Here is a 24,013-nt window from a genome sequence, read left to right as displayed (position 1 = left end):
TGATCTTTGTACCTCTTTTGGCTGTCCATCAACATGAGGGGTAAAATAGTGGAAAGCAATGATGATGTATATAACTAAAGGAGATTGTCATGCAGTGTAATATTCATAGGCACAAAGTTCCATGTGTAACAAAAAATCAGCTCTTAATATCTAGCAAAATAACAAGGAAATGATGAATAATACAGTTCACCACACCCACCAAACATATGTGAACAAAATTTAAGGTGAATAAACCACATGTACACAGAAACAGACACAAGAATGATCCTCAACATGTTAAAAGAGGACAATAAATGATTAAATTAGATTGAAATCATTATACCAACTTTTACTTCAATTTATGTTTGTCTTCAACCTCTTCAAACCTTTACCACTCTCCTCTTCCCAAGTGTTTGCTAATCGCGAATGTGCCACCGATTGATCAACCGAAGGCGTCTCCTTTTCCTTTTGCAAACACAAAACCAGACTAATTAATAAGTTTAATAATTTACAAAGATTCATTAGAGTAATTAAAGTACTAAGTACCTTAAGATCATTGTTCAGTGAGGAATCAAGTGTGCTAGTGTTTGATCTCTTTCCAAGATCAATTTGTACCGAGATGTTGGCGTGTGATAAATCCAAACCCGACCTCGTTAGTGCTTCCGTTATAGCACTAGTCAATCTGTTTTTGTGTAAAAATAATTAGCTTGGTATGAGTCAAACGGGTTGAAATTGACATGAAATGTGTGTATATATACTCTTTGTTAACTTTTATTATATCGGTCAAACACTATGCATAAATACAATATGAGGTTCTCACGATTCTTCGCTTAAAAATAATTATGCAAAGAACGTGTTCCTATAAATACTTACAAGTTACAACCTCTTGAAAAACCCTCTTACTAAAGTAAATTTTATTAGTAATTTAGTAACACATTTTTCGTTATCATATTTAAAATATTAACTTGAACTAATTACATGGTTGGTCCCTGTGGTTCATAGTACGAATGTGATGCATAATTTTAAAAATTACACCTTTATTCCAATAATTTTTACAAAAGTAACACCAATGTTAACGGGTCAGCGCAACTTGATACGTATTAAAGGTTTGGGCTTTAACTAATTACCCGACCGTTAAGTGCATATTGTAAAGACTCTTACCCTTGTGAGTAGATGGTTGAAATGCTAATAGTACCACTTTCAATGACCAGTTCTTGATCTTTCAACTTCTCACTTGCGATAGTGCAGTCGGTTTTACACGATCTACTATGCGATAACGCAGGTTGACCCAGTCGGCCCGTATCAGGAATTGGAGATGGTTCCTTTGTTGGTTGGCTGGTTTCCTTAGTAGAATCTAACAGGTTTTGTCTCACTGGATGTCCCGGTTCATCAACAAAGATGTCAGGTTGTCGGTTATTCTGTTAAATACAAGTCAGAAAAGATGTACATTCTTTGGATGGTGTGAATCAACCTATAATTTAAGACTCATAAGGTGTCCAAATTGTTTAGTATTTGTATATATAAATGTGGGAACTTACCAACGGCACTGTTTTTTGGGTCCACCTATGAGATGAATCCTCATAGTTATGCACCTTTTCTTGTAGAAACTGAATGTATTCAATAACCTATAAAAAACTTTCAGAAGATCAAATTTGTCGGTTTTGATTTGAAAAAGTTGGTCACAAAATAGAGGACATGTTTGTCTAGTGCAATACCTCTAATAAAAAGGATGCCTTGTCTCTCTTTTGATCACCATGTGGGATGATTCCTCTCAACTTTGAAAATCTGAACAAGGATTAAAGAATTTTCAGTTCGAAGTGTAATATTTTTAAAAGAGTAATTTGTGATATTCGCATAAATAGTGTCTAGCAGAGGTGATAAGATGGACGGGTTGGGTTGACCCGTAAGGCGTAAGCCCTTTTGTTTGTCTATTTTTAACTTTTAACTAATACTTAAAGCATTAATAATTACAAGAACATTAGTATTACAAATTTACAATAAAAGTATGAATCTTTGGATAAACTTTTAAGCAAGTTGTATATATTCAATTGACTTAGGGTAATAGACATTTAATTTGCACACTAATATTTATATTAAAAACGAAAGTGTTTTACATCACAACATGACATGCTTGGCTCACTCATTTTGGCACTTCTAATTTAATGGATTCATGTGAACAATCGAGGTCAGACAAACATACCTATCATTGATTTTGGTTCTTCTACGCTGTTCTGTAGCAGAATGCTTTGAGCGCGGGCTGTTGGACTTTCGATCAGGATTTGCAGTATCAACTTTAACTGATACACTGCCTGCCAGTTTAGAGATGAATTTGAAGTTTTGAACTACCACAGGTTAGGATATCATCTAAGATATGCATAGTTACATACAGAGCACATATATGTATGTATGCGTATGTACATGGAAAGAGAGAGGGAGATGAACCTTTATGGTGGAAGGAAGGTTCTTTCTTGATAATGAACTCTTCATCAATGTCTTCATCTTCTTGAACACTCTTAGAAAATTTCACCATATCAGCAAAATACCGATTCTTATTCGAAGATGACGGACTGCAAAGTTACACAAAGATTGACAGTTAATTTGGCATTAACTAACAAAGTAGCCAGAAGTTTATAAAAGATATAGAATATGACTAACTGAGAGGTCGAGAGAGAACTAAAGGCTGTGCTTGCATTATTATTGATAGATGATGACTGTGAGGATGTCATCCATGTCACTCCATTCTTCATCACCCCATCTGTAAAACACATGCACCAAATAATCTTAATTTTCACAGATAGTGTTCATGTTTCAGTACTTCAAAACACGCCCTGCTTGCGGTGCGCGCATATAATGCATATATGTGTGAACCCTCGGGTGGGCAAAAGTGAAATTACACTAATTTTGACGTTATTTTACTAATCTCGTGAAAATAACTAAAAGTGGCGGAAGGTTAATCAAGCATCATGTGGTGGCATTGATAGCCGAAATACAAGGGTACATGCACCATCGGCTGGTGTCCCGATGGTTGAGTGTTATGTGCCTTATGTCCAAGGCTTGATGCAAAACTACTATCGAGCTGTGGGTCTCACTGGAAGTAGCCTCTCTATCCCTACGGGGTAGAGGTAAGGCTTTCTACATCTTACCCTTCTCAGACCCCTACCATAGCTTTGCTATTGGTGGGATTTACTGAGTACGATGATGATGATGATGATGAGTTTCAGTACTTCAAAACTGTAAACTTATCAATTACCTCTGGCGGTATGACTAGGTCTTGCAATATTCTCCTTCCTTATCTTTCCCTTGGAGTCTTCCCATATCATGAAACCGATATCGGTTCCTCTGTATGAAGTGCAGTTTGAATATTCATCATTGGTATTGCTACTGCTTGATTGCGCAGCGGAAATTATAATTCCCTCAGGCTTTGCTACCTTTTGGCTTTGAGTTTTGTTCATATGTGAAAAGCTAGGAAGAATGTGTTCCACCATACTTGGGGGAGTTGACTTATCAATGTAGTTTCCTTCTTTGTACACATCTTTCCCTACTTGTTCTAGTGGTTGCAAGAAGTCATGAGTTTTAAGATAATCACCTGGAACCACAATATATATGTACATAAAACATCAAATTGCGAAAGGTTATTCATTTGATTTGTATTTTGTAATATACCGAAAATTGTCATGAAATATACGTATTTTAGAACTAATGGTGTTCTAGCTCTAACAGTATTCAAAACTGAGAAATTTGGCACACTATTAATACAATGGTTTCTAGAAATCATATTGACCTGTAAATACATTTTAGCTACTAATAGTATTATTCACTATATTTAACGGTGAAAATTGTTTTTCTAATGGCGCGGTTATTAAAATAGTGATAATATATTTTGTAATTCTCATTTAAGGACTTTAATTATAAATTAGGAAAAAAATCATTATCCACAAACTGGAAACTTGCATGTAAGTTGGTCGTTCATAAAAAACAAACTTGCATGTAAAATTATTATAAACTAAGCAAACGACAATTTCAAGAAAACATTTAAACATATTGATAAGCACATACGCATGTAATATAATTAAAGCTAACGGCAACGAAAGTTAGTATATTTTCCAGTAACCCCCGACACGAAAATATTAGCATATACACAATATGTTAATGAAAGTAAAGTCGTACACACAACCAACTTTGCTTAAGAAATAATGATAAAAGCCAAACATTATACTTGGATTGTACAGTTACTCTATTTCACACTTTTAATGTATGTAAATGTTGCGTTTCTCATAAAGGAACCAAATAAAGTAGAAAACGAATATGGGATTGGTTTGTACGGACTAAACTAGTGATGTGTCATTGGACAGTAAGAAAACTGAAAGCAGAATTGAAGTTGGAAATGAACTTTTAACGACGACAAAACCTAATGCCTGGCAACACATACATCTGAAAGTTCTGAAAGCCTGCTCACTTTTTCTCCTCCACGGGTGGGGGTTGGGTTAGGGCTAAACTCCAAATATTATGGCATGCTCAAACCGTGAGCCGGACCCGGTTTAATTTTATCTCAGGGTCACGGGTAGCACCTAACTCTTGTGGGTCCTTTTCCTTTCCTAGTGTGGATATCATATCATGTCATCCAATTTTTATTATTTTAATTAACTTATACAATATTTTTATTTGTCTAGGACGTTATATGTGTTAATTTGTAGTTTACTATGTCACTCTCTCATAATTTGTTTTGATACTGGCATATGTATGTTTGTATGTAATTATGTAGTCGCGGGGTCTTTCTAGAATCAGGATATGTAATTGTATCCTTAAGTATAGAGGTAAGATTTACCTATCTTTTCAGATCCTATCAATAACTTTTGTTATTTATGAAATTTACTGAGTACGTTTGTTATTGTAATGTATATAATATTAATATATCAAACACGTAACTAATCTTAATCACACATGGCTTACACAAAATATCAAACACAGTGGTAACATTAAACTAATCAAAACATCAAGTGTCCGCTGATCCTATAACGACTAATATAATATCTTAAATCAATTAAATTTTCGTAAATGACATGACTGACACATGTTGGACGTGTATGTTGATTCGTCTTTTTCATTTTCTTGTCAAACTAATACAATATTTGCTACAAATTACATAACATAAAATTGGATTAAACATCCATTTTGAGTTTTTTAGTATAAAAATTTACAAAACTATCATTTGATTAAATTCTAAAAAAGTAAGCCCTTTTTGGCTCTCAATAAATATTATGCGTCCATTTAGAAAATACCAACCAATATAAATATGACACGTGATCTGAAACGTAAATCACAAATTCAGCCTTTTTTTCACAAAATAAGGTTTTTGACAGCAGTTATAGCTTAAACTTTGTGGACGCAAAATATCATTTGAATCGGTTATCCCTTGTCAGCGCAATCGAAAAGTGACATCAAAAACATGATTTTTACGTAAAAGAAGTTAAAAGGCATGACATACGGTTTTTGGGTCACATGTCATCTTGATTATCTTATAACTTAAATTAACAATGATATATTTTAAAACAAAATAAATCATAAACCATTAAAGTAGTTTTATTTGTGAAAATGACCATTTAGATGATATTACATTAACATAACCCAATAATTGCCATTTCCCTTTATATTTTATTTTTAATTAAACAAATTTCGATTAATATATTTTGTCATATCTGTATTATCAACTTACAACTATTTCCTTTGTAAAATTAGCCAACTTTTTTCGGTTTACAACACAAAATACCTAATAATGTATTTAAAAATAAATAAAGGATATACTAAATAATTAAATAGAAAAAAGTTGAATTTACCTGTAACGCTGGGGGTTGGATCTTGGTGAGCAGTTGAATAAAGTGAAAGAAAGTCATGTGTGGGCTTGGCACCTGCAAAATCAACATCACACACACACGCACAAACTGCTGTTAAAATCTTCTCACACGCGCCACTCCACGCGCAACCAACTGTTTTAATTCGTACGGTCATGATATGATGTTAATTGTTATCTCTGATAATGATAATATAGTAAGTAAGTACCTGGGGCTCCACAAGGACGTGGTTGAGAAAATTTCATATTATTCCGGATCCAATTAATAACGCCAAATTGCTTCTAATGATTTTAAAATTAACCAACGGGTTCTTCGGTTAGATCGCGGGAAATATAGTGTGATTCACAGATTCAAATTAGCTCAGATTTCCAGATCTAATTACTATCAGCAAACACTTCTCTTGAAGCTCGGAGTCGAATTCGCCTCAATCAATTCTGTTAGATGCAACAGATTCTGTTACAACAGAATTACCAACTTTCCAACACTAAACAATTGATATAATAACAGAATTCGACGCAATTCAGTTACGAAAATATTGAGTAATTGAAGCAGAATCTGACGTACAGATCGATTGAAGCTCGAAGACGAATTCACGTTTTGTGAGCTCAATTCTGTTAGATGCAATAGATTTCAATAACGGAAACACTAAACAGTTGATATAATAACAGAATTCGAGACAATTCAGTTACGAAAATATCGAGAATTATATAGAGATCGATTGAGGCGTACCTTAGATCTGAATTCCGCTAAATTTGGCGAAATTCAGCTTGCTCTTTAAGAATTCAAATCTCAGATGACTGCAATAATGGATTGGAGTAGTTGAATTTGATATTGTACTTGAATTATGTTGGTGTGATAGTGATGAATTATGAAGCTAAACAAGTTGTGATGAAAGATGGATGGATGGTTAATTGGTTACTCTCTCTCTCTCTCACACACACACAGACTCTCTGTGTTGTGTGCTTTTGATGAAGAGAATGAAGAAATGGTTCGCAAACGGTCTCCGTTGAGTCTTTTATATCTGGAAGACGGAGATGTAACGCCGTTTTAGTGCTCACGTCATTTGTTTATTTTTAACTAAAGGTTTTGGATTTACTGTAAGTTTAGTAGCGTGATTTGTATTTAAAACGGGATCAGAGTTAATTTTGTTGATATTCTATGTAAGTAGCACGATTCTTTTGATAATCTAGTTTTGAGTATTAAAATGTGATTTTAATAACTTACTATTATTACATTGAAATATGTGTTACTATTAACATTTTAAAACATGGAAAAATCAACTTTGTTATTAAATAACTTTAGCTTTCACAATGAATAAAATCCAGGTCATCGGCACTAGTAAAAGTCACACCCCTCCCCTTAAGCGGGAATTGCATAATGTGTCATGTTTAACAAGCCTGAATAATCCTTCTAAATATTTTAAGATCGGATGTAGTGGGTGGTATGTCCATCCAAAAGCCCCTATACTTTTGGGCAATGTTTTAAAAACCGGTATTTTATCCATAGCGGATTTGGTTAAAAATGGTACAACCGGTTGAACCGGAATATACCGGGAGGTTCAACCGGGTTAAACAATTTACCTTGTAATTCCATATAAATACACTTTCAACTCAAAAATTACCCAAAAGTACATTAATTAGCATCACACTTGAACCAAATATCACACATGAATAATGGTCGAGTCAAAAACAAAGTTTATATACTTTGTATACGAAATTAGTCGATTACAAAAGATGTAAATAAACCAACATTGATTTGTATGATACAAAATTGGTTGATTAACTAATTGTCTTTTATCGTGTTTACTCGTTTCAACTTTATCTGCTATGTTAAAGGTCATCTTTAAAAATATGGGCAGCAAAAACTTGGATTTAAAACCGGTTTACAGGTTTAAACCGGTATTTTTTTTGAAAACCCGGCGGTACGATGTTCTAGCAAACCGCCCAAAAATACCGGACTCTAAATACCGGTGACCTTACGAAAATCCGGTAAACCGGTTCAACCGTCCGGTACATACCGGTTTTTAAAACACTGCTTTTTGGGAACACTGCACCCGGGTGCTATGGACTATTTCCGAGTTGGTTTGGTTGGAGGGATCTTGAGTTTACGGTAACAGTACGCTACTGTTATTTTCCGAATTTTAACTTAAATATCGGTACCGAACCAAATGTTTCGGTAACTATACCAAAAATTTGTGATTTTCATACCTGTTGGTACCGATCTCATCCCTGCCTACAGGGGGGAGATGATTGGTGAGTTGGTTTAGTTGTTTTATTTTTAATAAAAAAATTAATTATAGGGTAATAATTGGAAGGGGCTCTATCCACTACACCATTTTGTTGTAAAACGCCTCTATGGTGATGTGGTGTCATATGACGCAAAACCAATGTTTTCATAACCGAATTGGACAACAAACCGGACGGGAAACCGGTTCAACAGGTAGAACCCGCCAAACAAATTTGGTAAAAAATGACAGCTAGGGTTGAGAAAAAGATTTTAAAAAAATAGTTTTTTTCATATTAAACCGGTTCAACCGGTCAAGTTTTTCGGTCGAACCGGTTCAGACCGGCCGGTTCTCTTGTAGACGAGCAAACTACATAGAATCGGACCGGCCAGTGGACCGAATCCTGGTCAGACTGGCCGATCTGTTCCGGTCTCAACAACATTGCACAAAACACCCCTATATATGCTTCATCCACTAAACATGATCTAATAGTAGAAGAAACAATTAAGTTCAAAAGTACAATTGTAAGATTTTACTGAATAAACTTAAATCGTTACGAATGGCCTTTATCCAAACATTGATTATTTTGGGTTTTGATACGCTTATATTTATATTACTGAATTTGCAAATTTGTTGATGGGTACATATGTATTCTTAAGTAAATGAACATTGATGGACTTAACTTTGCTAACTAGTGAAAGTTCACGTCCTTTTTTCTATCTTTAAATCTAAAATTATATTAGAAATAGCTATATTTTCTTTTTATTTTATAATTAAATGATATTTTTTTATACATTTATGATCAAATTTTCTCTGTTCTTAACACGCAAACACTTTTAAAAATTTATATGATGGAATAGAAACTTTTCAAATATAATTTTCTCTTGTATCTGCCCACAACGCTCTAAATCACCCCAAACATTGGAAAAGACCCCACTCGGTGGAGGGGATGCAAATTCGCTAGGTAGGAAAACTGGGTTCTTTTTTTGGAACCATCTGAAAAAAATTCCTGAGTGAATAGAAGATCCCTCAAGTTGTAGGTGAAATCCCAACTTGAATCTAGAGTCGGTCTTAGTGGTCAAAAGCAAGAGGTAGCTCTTTGGTAAGTAACAAATTATCTTCCTATTCTTTTTTTTTATCTCAGGTAGGCCTGACAAACTATACTGGTTGGGTGGGTTTGGATCACTAATTAAAACGTGTACTAGTCAAAATGGGTTCTGAACAAAATGAGTTTAAATCGAAAAGGTCGTTTTAAGCATCAATTAGATTCCTGTAAAAAGGGTTTTTGCCAAAATGAGCAAACTAGATTCAAATCAACTGTAACTGTTTGGACATGATCAAATAGAGACAATAGTTAAATTTGGGTTTACTATCATATGCTCAACTTTTATTGAGCTAAGGAATAACCACTTAAGAGCTTATTCAGCTAAAGTGCATAGAGGTTTTCAAACTTGAGTAGAAATAAAAAGAAATATTTTTTGGATAGAAATGTTTAATTAGCCTCGTTATTCAATTATTTTGCAAGTGCCCATTTGACTAGGTCAACTTAGTGTTTTGGCTAATGTGCCTAACTTGGTATGCATAACGTCATGTTTGTTCTAGTTAATATATGCTAGCTGCTAGATAGAGTATGCTAGTATTTTCGTATAAAATTGGAACGGTTTAGAAACCAGTGATTTGATTCCCTTGAAAGCGAATGTTATGATTTTTTATACGAAAATTGTAACGGTTTAAAATGGAATTTATGATTTTTATACGATATTGAGGACAAAAGGTTGATTTGAGAATTCATGACTTTCGCAAAAAACTTAGAACATGATTCCCGTGAAATTGAATTTGCGAACTCACGGATCTTCATGTAATTGGTAATTTGTTTCTTCATTAGAAGGTTTTGAGGATTATGATCATCTTCACAAAATATACTTGGAAATGATTCAAACTTTGAGGACAAGATTCTCAATAAATTATCTCCTATGTCAGTGAATCCAACATGTTTATTTTAGATTGATGTTATTATGCGTGTGTAAAGTGGGTTTGCTGTGCATAGTTGGATGATCATCTCATTGTTTACTAATGCATGATTTGGTTTTTGAGTCATAAAAGCATTATAAAGAGCTTGGCCTGGTTGAACATAAAAGTAACTAATTAAAACGGTTCAATGGATAACTACGGCAAATTGGCTGAATTTGCAGACAATTAACAAGACTCAAATACTAGGGAAAAAAATGTGGCGCGGTTAAACTCTATAGGAAGCACATGACTCATGTTATCATAGTTATTCTATCCGGTTCGAAAGAGTTTTTAGGGTTGCTTATTTTCACCAACTTATAACTTATTAACATTTTAAAAAAGTAATAACTTAGGGGAAGGGGCACTAGTGTGCGTAAGGTTTATGGGTAGTTTATCACATGGCAAACCCACCCCTAACTATATGGGTAGTTTGCCAAATTATAATTTGTGGCAAAGGTTTACCATGTTGGAGATTTTTGAAGAAATTAAAACACCCATTAATAATCAACTTATTACATATAAATACTACTAACTCTTCACCATTTTTATTCACTCAAATATTTCATCATTTTTATTCATTCAACCTTTACCATTTCTATTCACTCAAACCCCTAATGCCGTGAAACAACTTGCGACAGGTAATACCCTTGATGAGGGTGACGGGTGTTTATGTATGTCTGAAAGGACTTCGCGAGAATGCCTACAATTTTTCTACAACGCCGTGACTAAAATGTTTTAATTTATGTATGTCCAAAGGATCATCTAGTTTAGATGTTGTGTTTTATTTTTTTTGGTTTTGATCGTCATATTTTATTTTTCTGGTTTTCAATTACGTAATATTTTTAATTTTAATGAAAATTTAATTTTAATTACATTTAATTGCTTTATTTATTTTTAAATTTAACAAAAAACAAAAAAAAAATTTAGGATACTTGTGAGTAGGTGTTTCCAGTTATTTTCAGGTTTATGGGTACTTAAGGGTAGAATTGAAAGAACGGTGTATGATTGGCCGGTACATGGGTAGTACCCATGAGTGCCCCTTCCGCTTAAGGTGTTTGAGATTGCTTATATTGTGAGAGGAAAAGTTTAATAAGTTACAACGTTGTAACTTATTAACTTAATGAAAAGTTATAAGGAGGTAAAATAAGGAATCCCAAACACCCCTTTTGTTTCACAAATGTTTTCAAGGCTAACACTATGTATCCGTTTGGATGTGTTAATGCGTTTGTGGTTTTTACTTTCGAATAAAACACAAAATTGGTTAGAAGAAAATGAAGAGCCACATGAAAGATTAAAAAAAACAACAAAGTATTACAGCGTATATCAACCATGCATTGGTCATGAATTATCTCCCATTATATTACACAACTAGATTAACCATGTATACTACACAAGTTGAATAAAGTGAAAATCAAATGGTTAATAATGGAGATGCTTCCAAATACATTTTATGTTGTGTATGTTTAAAACGTGTGAGGTTTATCAAGTTTATAAATATAAATGCATTTCATCTATTTTTAAGCAAGACGAAGACATAACTTAGATTATAATTTCATAGCAATGATCACAGCTTCACATATTCCCATTTACTTACTGTTTTCCTACGTGAGATTATCAACAAAATTAGCGTCATAATTATGGAAAAGTCTACTACCATCAACCTCCTCTGTGTAGGTCGTTGGTGACTCTATATTGGTAAACTTCGGTCAAACTGTTTTAATTTTAAAATGATATCATATAAGCTAGCAATTTACCAAATTATTTGACATAATTAATGATAATCTTAATTTTAACCTTTAATATCAAAAGTAACTACAAAATTTTAGATTTAGTTTATTACCAATTTTAGCTACTTATGCGGGAATGTAAGGTTAAGGATGCACTAGAGAATAACATGTAAAAGAAAATTTAATTTTTTGTTAAGTAAAAGATACGATTTTGAAAGATGAATATGCAGCACATGCAACATTAAGAGGGTGTTTGGAATTGCTTATTTAACTCTAAAAGTGCTTTTTGTCAAAAGTGTTTATTGGCTTCTGACTTTTTGAAAATGAGTTTTTAAAAAAGTGTTTAGATTAGCTTATGTGGTTGGAAAAGCCATAAACATTTTATAAAAAATGTTTAGCTTAGCTTATTTACGTAAAATGACCAAAAAGGGTAAAGAATGAGTAGATTAGTAAAAATCCAATCAAAAAGCCAAAAGTATTTTTGAAAAGCCCCAAATTGGGGCTTTTGGAAAAGTGCTTTTTCAAGCTAGTCAAAAAGCCAAAACAAAAGGGGCTTTTACATTTGCCAAACACTTTTTTTGCTTACTGGCTTCTTAAAAAAGCCAATAAGCCAATAAGCATTTTTCAAACTCAATCCCAAACACTCTCTAAATCAATCATCCAACCAAAGAACGAGCGAATGATGATATTTTATGGAACTGCGTTGCCAAGATACCCACAATTTTACTTCAATCAAACTGTTTTAATTTTAAAATGATATCTTAAAATTTAAGTTAACAATTTACCAAATTATTTGACATAATTAATGATAATCTTAATTTTAACCTTAAATATCAAAAGTAACTACAAAATTAAAGATTTAGTTTATTACCAATTTTAGCAACTTATTCGGGAATGTAAGGTTCAGGAGGCACTAGGGAACAACATGTACAAGAAAATTTAATCTTTTGTTAAAGTGAAAGATATGATTTCGAAAGATGAGTATGCAACACATGCCCTGAACATTAAATCAATCATCCAATTGAAGAACGAGCGAATGATGATATTTTATAGAACTGCGTTGTCAAGATACCCACAATTTTTAACTGACTGACAAAAGATGACAGTTTCGAATAACAACTTTGAAGTTCATCATACATATTTACAAGTAAACATATTACATATAAAAATCCTAACTTAACAAATTAATTCAAATAATGAGATGGATAAAGTGGAACCTTGGCTATGAAAGGATTGCAAATATGAAATTGTACAAATGTTCAATTAACAGCTCCATATTAACAAATATGAAATTGTACAAAACATGTAAAAACCTACAATAAACTTAAACTAAAGACACGATTGAAAACAGGAAATTATGTACAAACCTAAATTAACAGGAAATTATGTGTAACCCATAGTTGACCATCCATTAGAAAATACATAGCATCTATTGTGATGTTCAGAAGTGTTTGAGGCATAATTTTAAACTTATTACTATTACTTCCAAGTTTCAACAAATTGATTTGCAAGTTCATACAAAATTTTTATTAAAATAAAATCTATGAAATATTAAAATAATGACTATTGTATTTAGCCAAAAGCACAAAATTATAAAAATTACCAGAAGTGGAGATTTAGGATCCTGAATATTCATATAGAAAGATGTAGTCATCTTCAAAGAATTAAAACAATAGCTTCCAAAGATTATGAAGAAGGAAAATTAAAGAAACCTAAACTCAGAAAAACAGACAAAGAAGAATGAAGCAACAAAGATATATAAATTAGATGATAAATATATCGAAGGAAAAATATTATGATTACAGACAGTGAGCGAACTGAAATAGAGAAAACTTGAAAGTCGGCAAGAGGGAGAACAATAAACGAAAATGTAGTATATGGCCTACGATTTTTAACTTTAGGGTTTAAATAGGATTATAATTGAAATGAAGTGACATGACATCTAGTTGATATCTAGGTGGAGATCTTAGAATAATGTAATGTGGAAATTATTGTTTGCTTTAATAGTATAGTAATATTATCAACGCGTATATACAGTGGTGTTACTAGATCGTAACCGATAGGTGATTTATTTAAAACAATTTCTTTCAAAGTAGATTTTGCAAACAAAATATAAAAATAATATATAAGGAAAATGGGAGAGTTCCATGTAACATGGACATTCTTCTGAAGCAATCCTCATAGGGATCAGTTAATAAATATATCCTCTTTCTTTAACCAGATTAACTTAATAATTCTTATTAAATAATTAGAATCATATAAAGTCATGCCCATGCTTTTTATATTAAAGTAAAACACATAATAATTGTACTTAAGTACTTAACACAAAGAGTGGTCAATTTTGCATGATGCCAGATCGATTAAAAACCTAATAAGCATTATATTTCGCATTTTAAATCTTACGGAACTTTTCAATTCTGAAGATATCCAAAATTCTTAACTTCTTATTGATTAACATGATGTATATGATAGTGATTTTGTTTTATAAATCTTTTGAAAATGTTTATTACTGAAAACACAATAACAAAGTTATTCTATAAAAAATTGATTTTATTTGCTTCAACTACTCTGATTTTTCTTTTGTCACGCAGTACATATATAATAAAAAAAAGTACCTTACTAAGATTGGTGATTTCGTCAAACTTTCCTTACTTGGCTACTTGCAATATAAAAAGGTATTTCGGAAATGTTATCAAAATAATTTTTCTTATTTTGGATGATAATGAATAGCAATAATGAATGATTCATAATGAAATCTTAATTAATAAAAACAATAATGATATCGTATAGTTAATCCACCTAGGTTTGAGATAATTAATATTGTATAGATAGTCGACAAAAGGCCACTAAAATTTACTTATCAATCGTGGGGACGTGCTAACTAGTACCCCACGGTTCCATATTCAATGAGAAAAGCGATACAAGCGACTTTCTTGATAACCATTGGGTGATCTGAAAATGTAGAAACAAGATGGTGTTCGATGGTGTTCAATAGTAGAAGATTTCATATAGTTAACGTAATGGATTTGATCAGAAAGAGGCCGATCTCTAGTTTAAAACTAGATCATCTTCTTTTTTTCTCTTTGTAATTTAAACATACGTGTATTTTTGTTATTGGTTGGGTCGTGCTCCTTTTTGGCCTAATTAGGCCGGGTTGTATGACTTTGTTAATAATATTTTGCTATTAAAAAGAAAAGAGACGGAGATAGTCGGATGGGTTAATGACCCGTCATTGATATAGTGTTAGAAAAATATAGAAATTTAGATTTATGGGATAAAAAGAGTTAGTTGATACACCTTGAATTGCGGGGATAGTCACGTGAAAGTAAGTGTGTGGCAACCACTAGGAGTCAGTGGATATGTTAAAGGAAGCCGAGATGCTGACGTGGCCAACTCACGCCGCGATGTTGTCCCCTTTCTCCCGCAATTTCTGGCGTGACACATTTTTTTTTTAATTTAACATTATTACTATTTATTTACAACAAATTTAATTTACATGACTTCCATATCAAGCCCATTTACTAATCGTGTTAACTAGTGTAAATATAAAATAACATAAATGCTTTATACAAATACTAAGGTAAATTTTCATTCATCGATAAGTAGTATTTACACTTACACAAAAGGCAAACAAGCAACAAGTTTCATTGCTACCCTCTTTTGAATTGCAAACCAAGTCTTTCAAAAACTACATCAATAAATTTTTGAGTCATGACATTACTATGTATTACTAATTGGACTCAGTTAAGTAGCACCACAACTTCAATCGCGAAGAAACCAAAGTATCAAATGCAAAAGGTATAAATACACGTTGGTTGTCAAGAGTCAATACACTTGTTCTCATGGCTTAGTTACCTTGCATAAAGCAGTTTTTAAAGCAACCTGACCGACCGTGAAACCTCTACTCCCTAAGCCAACAAGAGGGGAAACCTTTGTTAGATCCACACACGCATGTTTTTCTCCGATCCATCTAGAGACCAAAATGGCAGCCGATCGAAGAGTTGACATTTCATCCAACGAGCTAGTCAAAAAATTCACAGGTGTTTTTTTCTCAACAGAAATCCTGCTGGATGAAAGGTAATTCCCGGCATTTCTCTACAATGTATTGTGTGCTCCCTATAAAAATTCGAATACACTTTGCGACAAACCGAACATATCTCATCACCTGGCATATCTATACAAATCTAAACTTATTTTGAGTATTAAACTGTAAAAAATACAAAATTATATGTGTATTGTTTTACCTTTTTAATGTAAACGGTTATTTAAACATTTTTGTATGTGATTTCTCTCTTTCATTATGTTTGCCCAATACCATCTACATGTACATTATGTAACTATGGTATTGTTCTTCTATATAGTTTTATATTAAAGATGGAGTAGAAGAAATGATACAGTTTTAATTTTGAATAATTGTGTTGTTATGTGTTGGGGTTGTGCTTAAGTTCCCTTGTTTGAGTGTAGTTTCTATTATTTTGTAGGGATGAGCTCGGGTTCGTATCAGTACTGGTACCGAAAATACCGATCCTGAAAATCATAAAAATCTTGGTACCGGTATTGAAGGTAAAAATTCAGGATATATCGGTACCGTACCGATCCTGAAACTCAAAACTTTAGTACCGATTCGGCACAGACGGTACCGATTTCGGTACCAGTATCAATCGGTATCGGTATTTGCTCATCCCTATTATTTTGTGTACTTTGGTTTTTCAAAAAAGAAAAAAAAGTTAAGAAAACCTTCCGACCTAACCTGAAGCTCTCTATTTTTGTTATAAATGAGACTTGAACCGAACATATGTATTTTTTTTTAAATCTTGAAAATGGAAATTTTTTTTAACATTACGAATTTATCAAAAACATTATTTGCTATTTGATAATCACAGAGTAAATTCCTGATTTTGATTGTGAAATGACATGCACTTTAGAACCATGTGTGGCTATAGTTGATCATATATCACATGTCTCGATATTGAATTTTACAAATCATTTATATATTAAACTTTAGCATCTACATATACAATGAAAAGGACATTTACAAATACAGATGGGATAGTATTGTAGTTGGCATTATACTCCAATGGTAATGGTACCGAATGATAGTTAAGGTTTGTGCTCTTAAGGTTTTAGGTTTGAAATATGACTTAATAGTGTGTTTAAATAGTGATAGGTTTTTTCATTGATGATGTTCTTATATGAGTAAGGTCTGAAGCGTTAAAGCTAATACGGACGGTTGATATTCCTTCTTATGAAGACTCCCTCGGATATTAGAAGTAGTTCAAAACATTATATAAAAAAATAGGATCGTATTACATCAATCATCGGTATTTTTTTTAATAATGTTTGGAACTACTTCTAATATTAGTATATTATTAAAAATAGGATAGTATTACATCCAAAATAGGATATTAGAAGTAGTCTCGAAATCGGTACCAACGGTACTACCGTCAGTACCAAATTGGTACAAAAGTTTTGAGTTTCGGTATCGTTATCAGTATTTCCCAAGTTTTACCGTAAATACCGGTACTGTCCGGATACCGTACCGGTGTCGGTACTGAACCAACACCGAACCGAAAATTTCGGTACCGGTAACAAGAATTTGCGAATTTCAGAATCGAAATTTTTGGTACCGGTAAAATTTGATCTCATCACTACCGAAGAACGTTGTCAAGAAAGAGTCCTATCACTATGAGAAACAACATTATGTCAAGTTTCAAACCTGAAACAATATGATCTCAAACATTAACTATCATCTGATACTATTAAACTCGATGTGAATTAAGTGCAAATTAGTCAAGAAAATATTTGTGTGAGTAGAGGAAGGAGAAAATATATTGATAAAGGCATAAAAATTATTATCTAATTAAACAGAAAAAAAACAGTATTTTTTAGTATAATTATATGATATGTATGAATATATGACATGGAATACTTTAAGAATGCTTTTTAAGTGCAAATTAACCAAGAAAATAATTGTGAGAGAAAAAAAAGTACGAAAGTAGGTCATTAAATGGGATGGGTGATATCACGTGGGTTACCCTACCCTAGCAACTAGGTTCGGATCAGGAGGCGTTGCGCCGCTCTTTCTATTACGTGACCACGTCGTCACATGGGTGATGTTCTGAATGTGCATTTTACTTTATAATATTTTTTATTTCACGTATTATGATTTTGGGATAATGCCCGACTAAATATTTTTTGTCAGTAATTTATTATAAGTAGTAGATAAATCATCTAATTAAGTATATCATTTTGTTGAAATAAAAATCACTAAATAATGTTGAGTTTCCTTTTTTGTTTTGTTTCGTTTTTTATTTTTAAATCCAAGATAGGTCACATTTAGATAATATATATATTACATTGAAATAGAAGACAAACGAACGACAAATTACACTGCTAGCGCTAAAATTATCAAGTGTTGTTAGATTATGTTATGTAAGTTTTAGTTGTTTTTAAGGTTTATAGCAATTTTATCATTTTGATGCTTTTTTTTGTCTGAAATTGGTGTAATGATGCTCATCCACTTTCAAAATGCATGTTAAGCTTTTTTATTTATTTTTTTCTTTTTTAAATAAGCATTCGCTTATAAAGTTTTATATGATATCCTTTGAGTATAACGTGTATAATCAAGTTATTGGAGAATCTTTCAGTTTTTGGAGTATGATCCTTTCTTGTTTATGTATATCATACGTTGAGGGAAAAAAATTAGCAAGGTGTGATTCGCTTATCACCATTGACGTACCATTATTTCATTTTAAAGGTCCCGTATAATGACTACATCCATATGTTTAATATAAAATCCTTTTGAGGTCGTGAGACATAATAAACATTTAAGGATTATCACATCCACTGTAAAGCAATACATTTTCTTATAATCAATACATGATATTGATAGTTGGGAAAACACATTGTGCTATTAGTCACATAATCTTGTTCTTATTTAAGACACCGATATATAACATATTGGTTTGACGTTTTGGATGTTCGTATTGGGCATGTATGTAAAATCATATAAAATTACTTTTTGCCATATCATCCTAAAGGGTAGGATCGGCTCAACGTTCTCGAAGGCCTAAAACTAACTAAAATTTTAAGGCCTTTTTCTCTTCTTTTCTTTATGCGTATAAGGCTAGAGAGTATACAAGAATTATAGAATTTTGATGATATGCAGTGATAATAGATATGAAACAATCCTCTTTAGCTTGTGGCACATCAATGAGTTACTAATTCTAAAAGAATTTCACTTCAAAATCTCATACACATAGCTCTTATTTAAAACGGAAGCCTTATAAAATGGAGGCCTAAAGCCATTGCTTCAATTAGCTTACCTAAGAGACGGCCCTGCTGAAGAGTCACGCAGCGTAAGTCAAGTATACATGTAAAAAGAGCTTAAACGCAAAGTACGTAACAACGTTAGTCGAGATTGCTTGTATAATTATTTAATTAAACAATTGTTACAAAAGGCCCAAAGTATTAATTGGTTATTGATAAGATGATTAATAATTAGTTATTAAAAATATTACAACATTAATAATGTTTATTAAATCGCTTTAATATTTGATCATAAATATTTAATATTATGTATTTTATGAGTATATATAGGTGTGCAAACGAGTCAAGCTGCTCGCGAGCTATTTGAGCTCGGATTGATAAAACACTCGAAACAAGTTGAGTTTTAGCAAGCTCGAGCCTTGTATGGGAAATTTGTTTAGGCTCGTAGATCATCAACGAGCCTTATGCAATTTAAGCTTTATCACTTTTGGACTTTTATGTATTAACTTAAGACTTCACAACCAAGCTCGAGCTGAGCTTTGGCTCGTTTAAGCCACTTAACGAGCTTGAGCCAAGCTTAAGCCCTTTTAAGGCAAAACGAGCCGAGCTCGAGCCTAGTCAAGCTTGGGATCGGCTCATCTACACTATGTGTGTGTGTGTGTCCCCGAGCAACCATGAGTTGTGTCACACCCCGACTTAGGGCCTAGAATTGTGACCAATAGTTGGTACCTGTTTTGTGAATATATCAGACTTACGGGTTGATTTTGGCGAAAGACTTTAAGTTTATCAAATATTAATTTACATTGAAAATTTACTCTGGAATTAAATACCCGAGTATTCCTTTACAAAATTTTGTTTTATCATATTACAAGGATTAAACTATCAAAACTGAGCCATCTTTGTAAAGGGAGCCTCTAACTCCATGATGACTTCTTAATCCTTGTTATTGCTATTGAACTTAATAACCTGCAATGTATTGGGGGGGGGGGGGGGGTATGTCAGCGATCTGCTGGTGAACGTCTGACTCTATAATCATTTAAACCAGTGTTATAATACAAATATAGTTTTATGTACAAGCTCAACAGAAACGTCTTTTATTTCCGGGATTTGTACCACTGCCATACACACACAATTCAAGAGTTCTCCGAGCCACGTAGCCCCTTTGGAGAACTCGTTCTGACTGCTTGTTTACTTATGTTTGGATCCAGACACATGTGTAATTGATCTGAGTTGCTTTTATTTTCTGTCTTGCATTATAACGTTTTTAGAGATCACATAATCTCATGAAAACGTTTGACTGACTCTTTAAGACAAACAACCCGTTTATCTTATAAAGTATAAATTTGTTTTGACTGTTTGTAAAGGTATAACATATTCACCTGTGATTGCCTGATCTGTATGATGTGGTGATTTCATTTGAAAACCTTTGTTTGACTGTCTGATGCTTAACCTATATTTAAATAGGTTTGTATAAATACTTGGATCGTGTCTCTTGATCCAGCTACAAACCACATTGGTCTGGTTTTATCATTTCAAACTGGCTTGGTTTATAGGTTTAAAACTAAATTCTGAATATAATATTAAATTTTAATATGAGACGGACCGTATCATGATGCTTGACATATTGACTGAATATGATTCGATACAGACCGTATCAAAATGAGACAACGTGCATATGTGTGACAAGTTGTTTAAGGTTGTTTTGACCCGTATCAAAACTAAAGATGAGGCGGACCATATAATGATTAGACGGTCCGTCTAATCTGTCTGTTTGGCCCATTAAGGGTAATAATCACTTAACAACTTTTTAACGATAACTTGAACATGAATGAAAACACTTATACTACTTTTGTAAAATATTTTGTCTTAGGTTTGGTTGATAATAGCATAGATACTCGCTTAAACATAATAACCGAACTTAAACGAGTGTTAAACATGCCTACCTTACTTCCAAGATAATTCAGAACCTAAGAATGATTTGTGAATGCTCCTAACACCTTTGAAAAGGTTGATCAGAACTTGAACTTGACTAGAACCTATGCCCTTAGCTTGTTATTGCTTAGACACCCTTAAAACACTAGTTTTACTTGCTTTGAAAGTATGAGAATGCTTCAGGAATGTGTTGTGCATGAAATGGACGTTTAAGGGTTCCTATTTATAGGCCATCTCGCTTAGATGAGTCAGCAATGGGTTTAAGACACGTAGCAAACAATTCTGACATCTCATGCTGACACAAACTGTTAGACGGGCTGTCTAATACGGTCCGCCCCGTCTCAAAAGGTAGGCTAGTGAGGCGCCCCGTCTCATCTAGAAAACCTTTGGGTCTGGGTTTAGTTTGATACGAGCTGTCTAATAATGAGACGATCCGTCTCATTCAACTTTTGCCTAAATGCAGATCAGACACTACACTTTAAGTTTGAAAGAATGACCAAATGGTCCCTTAACTTTGAAAGTTGGCAGATATGGCATGAAAGTTTTCGGGATGGTACAAGTTGTCTGGCCATTGCAACTTTGTGTTAGGGCCACAGGGTCAAGCTAAAGGAACTTCAACAATTTGGTTATGGGAAGTGGTGTTTAAGAGGCTTTTTAATGTGGTCTCACCAACAAACGCATGAGTGAGAATTTTATTTGAACTATCATCCTTATTATTATTGACAGATTATCAGAGGAACGTCCGTCGGAAAGTGACTTTAACTAACAACGACAAAAACATTCTGCCAATGGACTTCCATCGTTACTGGTCCCCACCTCAGTAATACTAATCAACAAGTGAAATCCTCTTTTCCTTTTTGATTCGAGATATTCGTCATTGATCTATCCATAATAACCAAATGTATACAAACATATAAGTAAACATTTAATGGTGAATACAAAGCAAACACTCAAGCATTCACTATATATTCAGGAGTGAATACACTATGTGAACAGGTACTTTATTATTATTATTATCGTAAAATACATTTATATTCACTAGATATAGTGTATTCACTGGTGATAGTATTCACTAATGAGAACATGTATTTATTGGTGCATGCACTACATGCGTATATAGTGTATTATCATGAATTAATATGGCTCAACATGTTTTTTTTGTTAAATGCGAGAATGGGACCGCATAAAAGAAACTACGGCTAAATAGTGATTCTCATTTTTATGAAATTGTGGCTCTTAAATTTTAACGGTTATTATTTTAAAATATAGTTTAATTATGTTGTTGATTTAGAATTAGTTACTAATTTTCTTTAATTAAACAGTTAAATGTATTGATATTAGGATAACCACTATCCAAATAGAACAAGAAAAAAATCATAGTATAGTTATATATGATCTTAGAGCTCAGATAAAAGCTTCACGACCATATCCAAATTCTTTAACGGTGCTCCTTCTTTCACCACCTTCAGTGCGTCTTGGCTAAGCTCCTTGACCTTAACTCGCTCTCGCAGGTCACCACTTAACGACTCGTTCCAACAATCGTGCGAATCAGGAACTATATCTGCTCCACCCTCACACCTGCGCCAATTCCTTCCAAGATAGAGTTTCACCCACAATGAGTCAGATACGAGCCTACAGCCCGATGTTTAAGTATAGCTAGTTGTGGAGCCCAACCTTTGACTATGAACCTGATGTGGTTTCTTCACAAGAAAAGAGAGATAAATTAGACTAGAAATATAGAACCAAACTTTTTTGCATAAAAATATAAAATAACCTAATGGCTTTTATAGCCTTACATGAAAAGCAACAACTACTCCACATTCCTAACCACTAACTACGTGAGATGGGGCATCCCCACCATCCCCCTTTTTTTGGACACATGCTAATTAAAACAAACTAACTAGATAAACATGAAACTAACTAGAAAAACATGAAATATTAAATATTAAATAAACATCAAAATACGAAACTTAAAATATGTTTTGCTAATATCCTGGTCCATAACAGAACCCTCGACCGAACCATCGGGCCATGTTCATCAGGAAGTAATGGGCCAACGGCCCAAACCCGATCATGGCCCATTTGTTTTTTCATTTCTAGCCTCTCAAACATGTTGTACACCATTCCCCAACTTTTCATATTTGATAACATTTCCCTCCTGAAAGATTCAAAATCACGGTCTCCTTTTTTATAAATACGTGAGGCTGGTGGCAAGAGCTACCACGAAAATTCAGGCGAGTTTGGGATTTTTGGAAAGGAAATTAAGAAATTTTCGTCATTGTTTGCGTTATTATCGTTAACATTCGGTATGTCTCGCCATAACGCATGAAAAATGGATGAACAAAGAGCACCTGAAGTTGAAAACATTACTCGTTTAATGCCTAGGTGGGATGTGAGCTCTATAGTCCACCCGAGAAAGATGTCGGAGATGATGGCCACGAGCGACAAAGGCTGGGATTTGAACCATTTAACAGTGGGGTTAAACGATTGTTGTGTGGAAATTATTTGGATATAATGGGTTGTGGGGATGATGGGATAATTTTTGGATCAGGGAAGATAAGCTTGTGTAGAAAAGTAGGGTATGAGGATAGGAAAGGGTCAATTAGTGGGAGGTCGGTTGCGGAGATGACGACAGTGATGGCGAGGCTGCGGGGGAGAAGGTGGTGGGTGAGTTTGAGTGAGGGAATAACATGGCCGTAACCAGGACAAGGGTAAAATAGTACGTGTGTGTTGGTTGAGTGATGCATGTTTAAGGTTTAGGTAAGATTGTTGTTGTTGTAGAGAAGGTATAATGTTTACACTTTTATAGGGCTAACGATTGTTGCTTATTCTCAGATAAATTACCCTGAAACTATATATTACATGATATATATGATCTGATATGATATTATAGATATTATATAATATATGAAATGATGCTATGTTATGCTATAGATATTATATGAAATGATGTTGTATTATGTTATGCTATGCTATGTCTATACTATTATAAATTATGCTACATTATGCAATATTATAATGTT

General features: G+C 33.2%; 1 protein-coding gene and 1 pseudogene across 1 annotated transcript; both read right to left on the bottom strand.

The window, feature by feature from the left end:
- Window positions 1-200: 200 nt before the first annotated feature.
- Window positions 201-6,107, bottom strand: LOC143535713 (transcription factor BIM1-like). Its single transcript, XM_077029893.1, has 10 exons — window positions 6,037-6,107; window positions 5,814-5,885; window positions 3,230-3,565; window positions 2,635-2,734; window positions 2,422-2,546; window positions 2,180-2,288; window positions 1,695-1,764; window positions 1,518-1,604; window positions 1,141-1,397; window positions 201-661 (listed from the first exon to the last, which is right to left on the bottom strand). The coding sequence occupies exons 1-10, from the start codon at window positions 6,071-6,073 to the stop codon at window positions 334-336; spliced, it is 1,521 nt and encodes a 506-aa protein (XP_076886008.1). The 5' UTR covers window positions 6,074-6,107; the 3' UTR covers window positions 201-333.
- Window positions 6,108-22,387: 16,280 nt separating this feature from the next.
- Window positions 22,388-23,737, bottom strand: LOC143535737 (UDP-glycosyltransferase 89B2-like; annotated as a pseudogene).
- Between the last annotated feature and the right edge of the window lie 276 nt (window positions 23,738-24,013).

The sequence above is a fragment of the Bidens hawaiensis genome, unplaced genomic scaffold (genome assembly GCF_021521415.1).
Source record: "Bidens hawaiensis isolate Kalapana, Puna unplaced genomic scaffold, B.hawaiensis_p1.1 tig00010577_1, whole genome shotgun sequence".
Taxonomy (NCBI): Eukaryota; Viridiplantae; Streptophyta; class Magnoliopsida; order Asterales; family Asteraceae; genus Bidens; species Bidens hawaiensis.
The sequence above is the reverse complement of the archived record's forward strand: the minus strand, read 5'-3'. Positions and strand labels throughout refer to the sequence as shown.